This window comes from Medicago truncatula, chromosome 1 (genome assembly GCF_003473485.1).
Source record: "Medicago truncatula cultivar Jemalong A17 chromosome 1, MtrunA17r5.0-ANR, whole genome shotgun sequence".
NCBI lineage: Eukaryota > Viridiplantae > Streptophyta > Magnoliopsida > Fabales > Fabaceae > Medicago > Medicago truncatula.
The window spans coordinates 48,132,990-48,147,077 of NC_053042.1; the positions used below are offsets into that span (position 1 = coordinate 48,132,990).

General features: G+C 33.8%; 1 protein-coding gene across 2 annotated transcripts; it reads right to left on the reverse strand.

The window, feature by feature from the left end:
• Window positions 1–8,222: 8,222 nt before the first annotated feature.
• On the reverse strand, window positions 8,223–12,098 carry LOC11422435 (tubby-like F-box protein 8). 2 transcript variants are annotated; one of them, XM_024786291.2, is made up of 6 exons: window positions 11,942–12,098; window positions 11,482–11,551; window positions 10,548–11,002; window positions 10,181–10,268; window positions 9,654–9,786; window positions 8,223–9,247 (listed from the first exon to the last, which is right to left on the reverse strand). In XM_024786291.2, exons 3-6 carry the CDS (start codon window positions 10,893–10,895, stop codon window positions 8,521–8,523), a joined length of 1,296 nt encoding a protein of 431 aa, XP_024642059.1. In that variant the 5' UTR covers window positions 10,896–11,002; window positions 11,482–11,551; window positions 11,942–12,098; the 3' UTR covers window positions 8,223–8,520. The 2 variants fall into 2 exon arrangements, with proteins under 2 accessions (XP_024642059.1, XP_024642064.1); XM_024786296.1 differs by lacking the exons at window positions 11,482–11,551; window positions 11,942–12,098 and having other exon boundaries at window positions 10,181–10,264; window positions 10,548–10,689.
• Between the last annotated feature and the right edge of the window lie 1,990 nt (window positions 12,099–14,088).

The following is a 14,088-nucleotide window of genomic DNA, read 5'->3' on the forward strand; positions in this document are numbered from 1 at the left end:
AGAAAACATAGGGTGAAAGGTATCTCGCACGGGAAGAAGCTGAGCCTTAAAAATTTGACATTGTCTATGCCGGGGGAACAAAACGAGTGGTTTTGGTCAGAAGTGAATATATCCGGTCTTAATCCCCTCCTGACTAATGGGTACGAGAACATCTCTCACGGGTTTGTTTGTGCGATGACATAGAGATGGCATGAGGAGACCAGCAGCCTCCATCTACTGGTTGGAGAGATGACCATCACACTAGATGATGTGGCGTGTCTCCTGGGCATCCCCATCACTGGGAGACTCCTTCCTGATAGAGAGTTAACCCGTGAGGAGGGGCTAGAGATGATGCAGGCGGACCTACTGTTTACAGAGGAGGCTGCCGTTAAGGAGATGATGGTCCATCACTTGCCAGAGCGGGTTCTTAGGTAGTACGGGTATGTCCAGATTATTCCCAGGGCTCCTACATACATTGAGCTTATTGCGGCGGTGGATGACGTGGCCCAGGCCTTCACGGAGTTTGCTCTATATGTCCTCAACCATCAGGATATGGGTCATCCGGTTTCGGATAACCAGTTGTGGGCTCATACTAGGGGGGTACATGAGATGGTTCATTATAGTATCATAACCTATTGTGAACCCCCCATGCGGCCATTCCTGACTATGCAGCTGCTGCCCCTCCTCATCCTGTCCCTCCTTATGAGGAGATTATTGTTGAGCAGCAGTGGGCCAGACATCCTCCAGGCCCATACCAGATCACCAGCAACATTAGAGCCAGAGTGGACGGTGCAATGTGACATCCTGCTGTGTTTCATAATCCATAGGAGGTCATGCGCTTGATGCAGGGCATACAGTCTGAGTGGAGCATGTTGGAGCAGGTGCCGGCTCCGCGGAGGAGGAGTAGGAGTCCACGGGATGGACCAGTATGACTTGTGTAACTTTTATGACTTGTGTAATTTTTTTTGTGTGACATTTTGTTGGATTTGGTTGTAATCCTATAACACTTGCGCTTTTTAGCGTTTTTATAACATTATTCGTTATTTTATTCCGTTATTTTTCGTAATATACTTATGACTTAATGCTTGAATGAATGATGAAAAATGTTTGCTTGAATGAATGTATAGAAGAAAGATTGCAAAAAATTGGGAAAATAGAGGTTTATGCCTCTTCTGTTGTATGCACAGACTGTGCGCATGTGCTAATGTCTGCGTGAGTTAACTCACGCAGTGTTTTACACTTGTGCTCTTTAAGTTGCGCAGTGTTAGTTAACTAGCGCATACATTTACACTTGCGTGAGTTAACTAGTGCAAGGGTAAATTTGGAACGGCTGCAGGGCGCGAGCAAAATGTGTCGGATGATGAGAAGAATTCCATGTATTAACATCAAAACATGCACGTGAAATCATCGTTTGTGTATGCGTGTGGCACCAAATTTTGACATAAAATCTTGCTCACCATTTAGTGCTCCAAACAACCAATTAAAGACCATAACATCTAAAAAAGTGTTTCCTTGAGATATGCTTTTGCGTGCGCATGATACTCATTTGGGGCCACGAAATATTGGACAATCCACTAATATGGTCTTAAAATACTCCTTTTTGTTGTTTTTAAGTTGAACAAGCAATTTAGCCTTGGAAAATACTTAGATGGACATGAGATTTTGAGCATAAACACACATACAAAAATACATTTAACTATTTGAAAAATACACGTAATTTAATTCTATACTTTTTCTACTTTTTTTAATTTTTTTTATTTTGTAGTGTGCATCCAAAAATTATGTCCAAAATCTTGTGACCACATAAAAATTTCTCCTTGTCCTTTACAACTTCGGTTCTTGATCATATGAAAGTTATAGAGTTAAAATAATTAAGAGAGGTAGATAGAAAATTTACTTGCGAGGAAGATGTGGAGAAATTTTGTGAAAGAAGATTCAAATCCATAATAAAAATCTTCTTCAAAAAAATCCAATATAAAAAATAAAAAATTCTAACATTATCTCTAATTAAATAGATTTCGTTATTAAGCATTGCCACTTTTGTCTTAAAAAAAAAAAAAAAAAGGCATTGCCACTTAATAAGCTACATCATTTAAGAGTGGATAAAGAGAGTACTGTCATGGAAATTAACAATGATTTTTTCTTTCAAAGTATTAATAAAAAAACTAGTACAAATAAATTTTGTAATTTTTATTTCATAAATCAAATAATTATGATTTAATTAAAAAATAAATTATTGTCAAAAACTAATGATGTAAAGTTATTAGTGATATCTATTAAATAATTTGTTTTAAAAGGATTGAATTGGAACCATTGAGTTTTTATTAAGATGTAAAATTAAAAAAATATATACGAATGTACACGTAAAATTGATACGGAACCTTCTTAAACATTCATTTAAAGAGATAGAGATCTCATAGTAAATGTTCTTAGAGATAAATGTTAATTTTCTAGCATAGATTATGACAAGAAACAACCCTCACTCTAAAATTTTGCTGTCAAAAGAAAGCCTATACAAAAAAGTGTATCTGTAATTCAACTTCATTTATTGGACACTTCACTTCACTGTAAAAAAAACACGTGTATTTTTTCCCTCTCTTATTGGGAAGTGTTGAGTAAATAGAGAGACCAACCCCTTTTAAGTCATATAGTATACAGATTTCTACTTTTTAAGTATATAAATGATGTACTTTGGCATCCACTATGGGGAGAGGGAGGGGGAATGGAGATGAGATAGAGATTTGTCATACTAATAATTTCTCCCTCCCTCTTATCTTTAACTCCAACAACCATGTAAATCACTAATTAAGTTTTGACAACTCTTAATTAGTTTCTGATTTCAAATTTGTTTTCAAGAGTGAGAGAAGACCATTCAAATCCAGAACAGCTACCCAATGGAGAAGAAAAGATGCATTCCATTTCCAGCCTCCATGAGCACACCATCATATAATCATGCATTAGCTAGTACTAGTAGTACTTTTTTTTCTTTCTTTCTTTCTTTAGGGGTAAGAATTTCATGTACCATTACTATTTACTACTACTACTAATGGTCGAAAATTATCATGTGCTCACTTCTCGAAACTCTGTCAGGGGATTCAACCCAATGAGATATATATATTTATCAACCTATAACTAATTTGATATCTGTAATGGCCAAGAACTATATTGTTCTTCCTAGCTATATGCTATTTTTATATGCGTTAATCAGTTGCATCTAGAGATATATAATGCTGTGTTTATGCTTTAACATATTTATGAGCATGCTTTGATCTTAGCTCATTATTTAATTACACCTTCTAGACTACTTTTACTAAATTTTTACCAAGATGCAACAAATTAAATAAAATTTTGCGTATAACACTCGACTACATATTGAACTCTCATTCTTAATTTGCCACTGCAGCCGGTATAATTCGATATAAATCGTTTGATATTTGGGTTATATCTAGTCTAGTGCGAGAGGAAGATGCTTCAACTTTTGTCAAATAAATAGAACTTATGTTGGTCTATTTGTATCAAATAACCAACGCTAAAATTCGCATGTTTAAATGTGGAGAAGTGATAAAAAAAAGCGCGTATCGTACAACAACAAACTAAGTTGTGCTTGCTTAAAAAACGTTGACCTTTATATTGTCCTTGATAATAACTCATCGTGTATATACCGTTTTTTTTTTTGGGATGCAAACAGCACCACCCAAAATATATTAACCAAAAAGAGATGAAGTAAAAATTAAAAAAGGGGACTAGGAGATCACCAAAAAAGGGGACTAAGTTGATGACCTTTTCAAAAAATAATAAACCTGAAATTAGACATTTTCAATCTATTCATATTTCTAGTGTACTCCATTATGATAAAGTGAAGTAAATCTATCCACAAAGCCAAAAAGATAAGGGATAGATCAATATTAGTCAACCTACACGCACAAAAATTTCCTTCCCGATATATTTGAGTAGGAAAAAATCTCATATTGATAGATAGTAGTAAGCAATTCAATCAATTGATAAGAACAATGCATGATATATGTAGTGGTCGGAGTTCAAACCTCAGACACCCCACTTTTCCATATTTAAAATGCGTAAGTTTTGGCCACTAAATTTTTTACTAAAAAAAGTAGTAAACAATTAAGTCACGTGTTTCTTAGACTTTAAAGCACCACAATGGTAGATTTGAAAGCTAGGAAGACAAGTTAAGTGTCAATTCTAACCATATATACTAGTGTATCATTGCAGATTATATGTGTATACTGCTTGAATCCTTTACTAACCGGTTCAATTATTTGACCTTCAATTTAATGATTCGATTATAGAAAGATAATGTTTCTTTGAACTTCTTAACAAGCTAAGGGTTGCTTTTATGTATTTAAAAGGGCACATCTATTAACTACTACGTTTTCTTAAAGTGCCATAGACCATTTTATATGTTGTTCGATCCGTTTTAAATTATAAGTCATTTTAGTCATTTCAAACAAATTAAGAAGTTAATTAATTTGGTATGAAAAAGAGAAATAATGAGCAACTAGTATTTTATAAAATTGTCATCATAAATAGCATGGAAAAAATAAATTAAAGAACTAAAAGAATATGAAGTCATGTAGTAGTTAATAACCAAATGTATAATACTAGAAAAGGTAACATTAGTTTTTCATCGTTATTATAAAAAAATTTATAACTTAGAATAGATGGAGCAACATATAACTTTGACAACAGTCCTTTCAAAAAAAATAATAATAACTTTGACAGCTGATATTTTTATTTGTCTCTAAAAAAAATTATAAAAAGTTGATATTTTGAAAATATTTATTGAAAAAATTGAATAACATCTTATGTTAAAATAAAAATTATATTATTAATAAAAAAATATGATTAAGTTGATTATATGAATAGTAAAGATGATCGAACAGTGACACTTAAAAAGAAACATGGTAATATAAAAAATAAAAAAATACATTGCATGTTTAGATTTACGTGAGTTTGACATAATCGTTTTGAACCTTAATGATTTTGCAAAACTACAAACAATGGTTTTCATTTTTCAAACATCAAATCAAATTATCTTTTACCATAGGATTGTAAAGGGTGAAGATATTTTGGGTGTCCTCTAAAAAATTGGAATTCCCTTGGATCAAAGCTGCAGAGAACATGTTATGTAATTTTATTTTCTACAAAGAAATGGGACCATTCTAGTTTATCTGTCTCAAATGAATGTATCAGAAAGGGGTAACATTGTACACCATTTCTCCTAGTCATAAATTTCAGAAGATATATGCGTAGACGAACTCTTGTTATTTATGAGGTTGGTGAATTTTCAAAGCCTTTAGTTCGTTCAATGAAATAATTATGATCCACATTAATTGTTTGTCAAATTTGAACCAATTTTTCATGTGGTAGGCATCAAACAATTTATTGTCTAACAACTTTCAGAAAAGGTACTTATACACACCTCATGTAAAAAGAAAAGGAAAAAAAGAACTCCATCGAAGGTGGAGTTAAGTATATAAGGTTAGATTCTCATAAAACGACCTATTAAAAATGTAAATTTTGATTGTGAGAGGCGTCAACATTTAGCGTCTTGAATATGATTGTTAGTGACGACTCTAGATAAGTTTAGGTAGTGCGGTTGAACAAAATTTCATAAACTCATATTTTATACTAGAATGCTTAAAATCTCAATAACACCATTACAATTATCTTATAATTTGTTCAATGTTGTCTCTCAATTAAGCATTATGACTGAGTTTGGTAAGTCTAATTTGCCTCATAGTTCACATTTGTTTTATTTTTGGTAAATGCCTTAAGTAGTAGTTCAATTTATTAACTAGCTATGGTCATCAAACATACAGTTTATCATTCATTACTTTTTGAGAGCAAAAAGTTAGAGGGTGTTCTTGGAGACATTTATGGGCATAGACCCAACATCTAAGATTTAGGTACAACCAATCAAGCCTTGGCAGCTAATAAAAATTCAACTTAACAATTATTTTATCCGATTCTTAAAAAAAATATTATTTCATCCAATTACATTACAAGCAAATAAAAAAATCACATTTTAAGTTTGTTGATCAACTGATGTATCTGATATATGTATCAGATACATAAGTTAATCAACAAAATAATTAATTACTATATGGAGTAATTACGTAAACACATATCTTAACTCATATGTTCAAAGGAAATTGAATATTTATTGCAGGATATACAGCCTGGTTTGATATGAAAGTGTGTTTTATTGGCATGTTTTGTGGAGTTTAAGGTCAAGCTTCCAATCCTATAAATAATGACGATGTTTTATAAGAAAAATTATTATACCTTCCTATTTAGAATATATCATTGTTTATTTTTTGTCAAACGTCAGATCCCACCACCCAAATCTTACTGAGCATAGCAGCGATCTATATACTAGTAGAATAATAAGATAAATCCAATTGGGAAAATGAATCCACTAATCCATAAAATCCCACCATAAGCCTGATAGTGCTTTTGTCACATATCACAAATTAAATTAAAAACAATAACCAAATCCATAATCATGGCCATTGTCAATGATAAAGTGTAAAGAAACATCAATGAAGTAGTTAGGATAGTCACAATAATGAGGTTGATATCACCCTTGAAACGTGTATAATGAAAAACTCTATCCCGAATTACTTAAGTGTGAACTTGATGATCAAAAAGCTATCCGTAGGATTAGTTTCACAAGAAAAAAAGAAGGAAGAACAACTTTATAATGATTAAAACTTTGCATTGTGAATTGCTAATGTAAAAAGTTTGAATATTACTTTTCCCACTATGCTGCCTTCTCGCGCGCCCTGCAAAATTTATTAAAATAACCCTGGTCCGAATTATGTAATCCGGACCAGATTGTTAGTGATTTCCGGAAACAGAAATCCAGACCAGATGTTATGTAATTTTATGTGTCTTTCTTTGTTGTCAAGGGTCTCTGTTGACCGTTATATGAACACACACAAGCTGCAATGCATTGCAATTGCAGGGTTCCTATGAACGGTCAACAATGACCATGACACCATCGACACCCCTAAAAAACTAAAAAACATTTGAAGAAAATGGAAGAAAATAGGTGGAGTGAAGAATGAAAGTATTTGTTGAAGATGAAAGCCTATTTATAGCCTAAAACAAGTCCTATGTCATTAATACAGTCAATGAAAACGTGTTAGTGGTTGTAACCGTCCAAACCCACATTAATGGCTTTGAATCTTTCCGGATTTTACATTCCGGAATGTCTTTAGCTCTACAGGAAGTGTCAACTTTTCCCTCGTTCACCATCATTATCGCATTAATCCGGAAAATATATTCCGGAAAACATATGTGAATTCCGGATTGTATATTCCGGAATGTATCAGTCATGGCCGGTGGTCTGCACCACACGTTTTTGTCGGTGGTCAAGTCTAAAAATCGTGGTAAAATGCGTTTTTGACTGCATTTATGGCATCCCAACCGTTTTTGACCCACCCCTCCCTATAAATAGCCTTCGAAACCCCCACCATTTCTCACACCATCCTCTCCCACCCTCTCCTCCTCTTCTTTCTTCTACAACCATGGTTTTTCATCGTTGGTCTCATAGATAAGGGTCTCGTTGAAAACTTTCAGGGTTTGTATGAACGGTCAATGAGGATGGAACCGCGCTGCAACGAAGCGCGGTTCATCTGAGGGTCATGTGGGTCAGTATGGTTCTTAGCTTGGCCTGTCTGGACGTAAGTTTGAGCACCCCCCATCTCCCTCAGGGCATTGTTTTCTTCTTCTCGCCCTCCTCTTCCCTCCTCCTCCGGTTTTCCTCCAATAGGCAAACTACTAATATGTCCCATCACAAACTAGTGGTTAGGCTCTTAGGAGATTTGAATTAGACTCACAAGAGATTAGAAATAGATTTAGGATCTTATGTAATAAGCTTGAAAATTATTGAAATGTATTGTACATATATTAATAAAATGAGCTCTTGTTTTTATGTTTGTCTTTTTATTTTGTATTTTATTTTATTTTATTTGCATTTTATTTTACGAATTTTAAAGATTAAAATTGCAAAACTTCTGGTAAAACATTATTCCGGATTTTCAAATCCGAAAACATCTGCAAAATTCTAACAATACCATCCGGAAAACGAAATCCAGACCAGGGATAAAATTGAAAAAAAAAAAAAAAACGGACGCGCGAGAAAAGGCATAGGGATAATAGTCAAAAAGTTTTCCATAAGGCAACTGATATTCTTAAACATTATTAGACCAAACAGATATTGAAGGCTACTAAATTTTTCATTACATCTTCAACATAAAAAGTATGCAAGTCTACATCAACAAAGTATGATAAAGATAGTTTAAACTTTAAATCATAACTTACATAAAGGGGGCCATGTTCAAAAGAAAAAGGGCAATGACAACATAAAAAAGGACATTGGGAAGAGATTGTTTTGGTTTTGAACTTTACAGTTTAACTATGAGGCATACAATGACTTAGTTCAGCTTCACCATCCTATGAATTCCTAAAATGGAGATTACATTCTAATTGTCTTGCCACATGTATCTCTTGTTACTATTCACATGCAAGTTTTGTGTCAAAGCTAGTCAAACATATCGCAAAAGCCTGAAATGCCGAAAGAGGGTATCGATAGTCCATTGTAAACATATCCTTGCCGACTTTACCGAACTGAAGAATAATCTTGTCATGGTCTGACTGTGCTGGCTGTGATGGTGCAGGTCCTGTTGCGGCATGAGGAGCGACAGGTGCAGGCTGTGCTGCAGCGATCAGCTGAAAGTTCTTAACAGACGCAACAGTCACGCGTCCCCTAAAGTTAAGGCACCAACATTGCAGCTGTTCATGCCATCTAGGAGACTTGTTCTTAAGAACTAGAGGTCTCTCCTTCCCCTCCTCCTCGTCTTCATTGCCAGCTCCCATTATGTCTGAGAACCTACAGCTGCTAAACTCAGTTGAGTTATCGATTGATCGTGCAAAGGATAGACTACGGAAAGAATCCTCAAGATTGCGGGGAACGAGCTCTGGCTGGCCTGGGACAAGACCACCAGGTTCGAGGGATGATGCGGGGATTGAATGCATAGTGCAATTCATCCTTCGTGGACCTCTAGTACCGAGGACATTCAACTCATAGGTGACCTGGGCGATATTGTAACTGCCACTAGGGACCTTTGGTGAAACTTTTTTCGAGTTGAATCTACGGCTGCGTCCAGGAGGAGCCAGCTGAGCATTGTTATAGGGAGGCTGTGTATCATAAATTATGAACTTGGTTCCAAGAAAATTAGACCTGAAAGAGGAAAGTTAATACAGTTGAAGTACATAATGATAGGAAAAAAACTTAATTAACGATTTTTCGCAAAGTGGTTCTTGGGTGATGGCAAAAAAGTAAGAGTCCAATTTGTATGCACTGCCAATGTAAACCAATTTTACAGACACCCAATTAGATCTCACTATTTAAATTTCTCAAGTGTTTTTTCCCTACACATGCACAAATATCTAATTGGTGAAATGTGATTTGATGCATGTGCACAACTATTTTACACTGCCAGTGCATACAAATTAAATTCAAAAATTTATTCATAGCCATCAACTTTTTACAAGAGAATCAAAGCAGAAAGTTATGAGATACTATGTCTATGGCGTCAACAAGAAAGCCAAACAGACTGAAAACAAAATACTCAAAAAATCCATACCTAAGCTTTCCGATGTAAGTGTTACTAGATCTTGATATGTTATCTGCATCCATTGATATAACATACTCTGTGCAAGTCGTTCTTCTGGTACGTTTTGCAGAGAGAAGAAACTTTCCATTTTCAACAAGCAAGGCTGCAGGAACACAATGAAGAGTTCAGAGACCAACAAACCAGATCTAAAAATTTGTTAAATTCATATGTATGAGGGCTAGAAAGTTGAATGCTCAAAATAAGTAACTACTTATGCCAGCATAGCAAAAAATTGAACCAACACGCAAAGTAGGATAGAAACTTTTCATTTTCATATGGCATAGACAATAAGAAATATTGGACTTTTAACGTTGCCTAAAACAAATAGAGCCATATGCAGTTCCGCAGAATTAAAAATCAAAGAAAGTTAAAAGAGAAAGATGAATTGCATGGATTGACGAAATGTGATAACTCATGTTGTAGAATAGATCAAATAAATCACAACACAAGATGATCAAATCAAATAGTGTATCAGGTATCAACAAAGTAAAGCTTACCAGGACTGAGGCAAAGGAAGAGGTGGTATGTCAGCTTAGATTTATCTCTTTTGATGAAACACTGGATGGGTCCATCTCTATACCCTGGCTATAAACAAAATCAACAAAGCACATAAATATAAAATTAGGCCAAGCTCTAAATTTTATAATATTTAATGTGCAATGGAGCAATTATTTTGAACATATTCCTTTTGTCTTAATCCCGCCGTTCCCAGGGGAAAGGCCCTAGTAATCGGTCGGGAGATTAGTAGAAGTTTGTCCAATGACTGTTATGGTTATGGTTCAAAGTCGGATACTCCCGATCGATTCAACCTTAATTGAACTCATTAACCACTTTTAAACGCAAGATAGAAGAGCAATATCTCACCTGCTTCAGAGAAACAGGAAAAGTAATCTTCCCACAGTATTCAAGACTGTTGACAATTTCTTTGCACATTTCTCTCCACGATTTGCATACCGCAGCACAAGCAACCACATGCTTACGACCAGGCCAAGTACTCTCAGTTGCTTCCAATCTCTTAATAACATCACGAAGAAGCTCCGGTGGAAGGCTAGCCCATGGGCTGTTCTGTATAACTGGAGGTTGATCATGCAACTCATGGACCGAACTACGCGACTTTCCCCTTTGATGTCCAGGAAGCCTTACCTCAAAACTCCGCCTCGATAAGCTTCCAAATCCATCCCTCACATCACGAACAATACTACGGAATGACATTTTTTTTCCAATACACTGACAGCTTCAGAACTTAATTTGTCACAAAAGACACTCAAGGAATATATATTCCACTCTAGTTACAAGTCACAACTTATAACAGTGAACAGCTGCAAATAGATAAACAAAACTTTAATTTAAATTCCATCTTCAATACTTAATGATCAAGAAATAAAAGAGAATGAACACATATAGAGAAAAGCACAAAGTGTAAAAAAAGCAAAACAAATAGATTCTCATCAAACAAAGCCCCACATGGACCTAAAAGCTAAAGCAGTTTAAAATAATACCATACTTTTGTCAGAAACAATTTTAAGCTGGTTTAAAATCTGAAATCAAACCTTCTCAATAGTCAATCTAACTTCTCATAGGAACAATCAAATCAAAATTAAACAACTTATCAAAGGTTCTATCTTGTAATAACTTTATAGAAAAGAATCTATCATCTCTATTTTCAGTTTATCTTTTCCTCTTCCCTTAGGAGAACAGGAATCAAATGAAATACCTCACACACCCTTATGAGAAACATTCAAAAGAACGTATAATAAGAACATAAGAAGACCTTAGAGTAGAGGGTAAGATAACAAACCTCAAACACCAAACTTCAATGATAAATAAGGTTCTTCAATCTAAAACGATGAGATCAAAGAACACGAGATCTGTGAAATCAAGAGCACAAAAGTAGATCAGTATTCTTCACTACAACACAGATATAAGAAGAACATAGAAGATTCCTACATCAACAAAACAGTAACCTTTTTTGTCGAAAAAAACAGTAACCTTTTTATGTTTTTGCAAATACATAAAATAACTGTAAAAAAACTGAAAATACCCAAATATAAATTTCACAAAACCATGATTCAGTGATTATAAAAATTGAAACTTTAGAAAGAAAAAATAAGAAAAAAAATTCTGGGTCTGGAAGTTTCGGTTTAGAACATGAGAATCTAAGAAAAATAAAAAATAAAAGAAAGAAACAAGAGGTAGGTAGTGAGTATCAAAGATTAAGATTATATGAAGAGGAACAAGAACAAGAGTTAGGTGCTGACCATGATGTTTGAAAGTCTTATCAAAGAACAGAACACGCTCTCTCTAGATCCTCTCTTTGCTAAAACAAGACAAGACACCAACTTTCTCTCTCTGCTTCTCTTTCTCTCTCACAAACAAATAAGCTGACTCTGGATGAAATGGAAATGAAACACGGACTCGAAGACTTCGTTAAATCCAACAAATGAAACAAGGTTAATAAGGCTGATTATTTAATTAATTAACTAATTACCACATCAAATAAAATTAAATAAATTAGGTTATATGAATCCACAAATGTATAGCTTTGTTTGCAGCGATCAAACATGGATACAAATACGTACATCGAACACGACACACGATACAGACACTGATATATTGACATCGTTAATAATTTAATGTCATGTCGCTGTTGGACACGTCTAATTTAAAGAGTGTTTGTGCTTCATAATTCGCACGCTCACCCAATCAAATTATAAAGTGGCATGCGTAAGTAACTTGATTGGTGAGTTAAGAGACTTTTTTTTTGTGTTATGATTTAAAAGAGGTTTAAGAAGTCGTCTCAAGTTTAATCACATTTCTCCCTCCCAATTTACTAACATTTAATTATAGAAAAAAAATGTCACTTTTTAAGGTTGTTGTATACAAATTAAATTTTAAAATTAATTATATAATATTTTAGTATTTGTTAAAAAGAATTTTGAACAAACCGAAAAATTAGACTTTTGTAGAATGCTCTCAATAATTTTATCGGATTATAAATTTATAATTATTTTAAAATATCCATAATTTCAGAGACATGTAGTTGATGGCTTCCTATGAAATTGTGGACGGAATTTGATGGTCTTTTCATGATTTTTTTTAAGGAGGTTTAGTCATGAATTTTGTTGTTAAATCTCAATCGAATAAAATAATCTATATCCACTTGAAATGAAATGAAGAAAACAGCTTTTGTCCACTTTGGTTTGGAGTGGATAAGATTACGGATTTAACCTTGACGGTTGACCTGTTACAAGAGTTGTGCTGTTACCGACCAACAATGTGTGGGAGTGGGTGTGTTTGTGATGCGCGTTCACCATTCACGCCTTGTCTGTGAGAGGTAGATAGGGTGCGGACAGGTGCACAGTAGTTAAGGATAGTGACATAATGCGACAGTTTCGGTTCGGTGTACGGGTACTCACTCATTCTTCAACCAAACTTAGGTTGTGTTTGGTAACATAAAAAAGCTAGCTTATAGCTTATTGGATTGACTTATAAGCTTGTTTTGATAGAATAAGATGTGTTTGGTAAAAGACATTTTTCACTAACTTATAGTGTTTTTTGAAAAGTTAATTTAAGTAGCTTTTCTACTTATAGTTCGTAGCTTTTCACTTTTTATTTCACTTTTAATCTTTAATAATATTTTTTATTAAAAAAACTATGCACGTAAAAGAAAAAAACTTCCCACGTAGTGCATGATATTTATTTTCGGTTTGCCTTTGTTTCTATATGTTTTTCTTTTGTTCATGTTGGATGCAATATTGTTCTAGATTTGATTTTTTTTTTTATAAGGTTTCTTTCAATTAAATTCATATCTAAATATTTATTTATTCCATCATAAAAATATATATATAAATATTTATCATTATTTTTTTCTTTGAACATATTTACCAATATAAATCAAAAGAAATAATTTTTTATAAAAATATTTTGAAGTAAATTTAATTTATTAAGATAAATTCTTAGTTAAAATATTTATGGGTAAAAAAAGGTTAAAAGTTTTTATAAATTAAATTTATAATATATTAAACATATATATGTACTTTTAAGTGATTTTATATTTTTGAGTAAGGTTTAAATATGCAAACCGTCCTTGTAATTTGAGCGCATTTTGATTTTCGTCCATGTAAAAAAAAATTTGTTTTAAAAATGTCTATGACCCCGCTTCATTGGTGATTTGGCAAGGTTTTGGGCCACGTGGCAGTTGCTGACTGTGCAACTTATGCCACGTGGCGCTCTGTGCAACTGCCACGTGGCCCAAAACCTTGCCAAATCACCAATGAAGTGGGGTCAGAGACATTTTTAAAACAAATTTTTTTTTACAGGGATGTAATTAATTTTTTTTTACAGGGACGAAAATCAAAATGCGCTCAAATTACAGGGAAGGTTTGCACAAAAGGATGATTGAAGC

Bases quoted from the DNA above. Each gene is read 5' to 3' on its own strand.
- LOC11422435 (XM_024786291.2), bottom strand. From the start codon at position 10,895: ATGTCATTCCGTAGTATTGTTCGTGATGTGAGGGATGGATTTGGAAGC. The intron at 10,269-10,547 runs GTGAGATATTGC...TTTTGTTTATAG, and splicing joins TTCCTGTTTCTCTGAAGCAG to CCAGGGTATAGAGATGGACC. The intron at 9,787-10,180 runs GTAAGCTTTACT...GTGTTCCTGCAG, and splicing joins CTTCCTTTGCCTCAGTCCTG to CCTTGCTTGTTGAAAATGGA.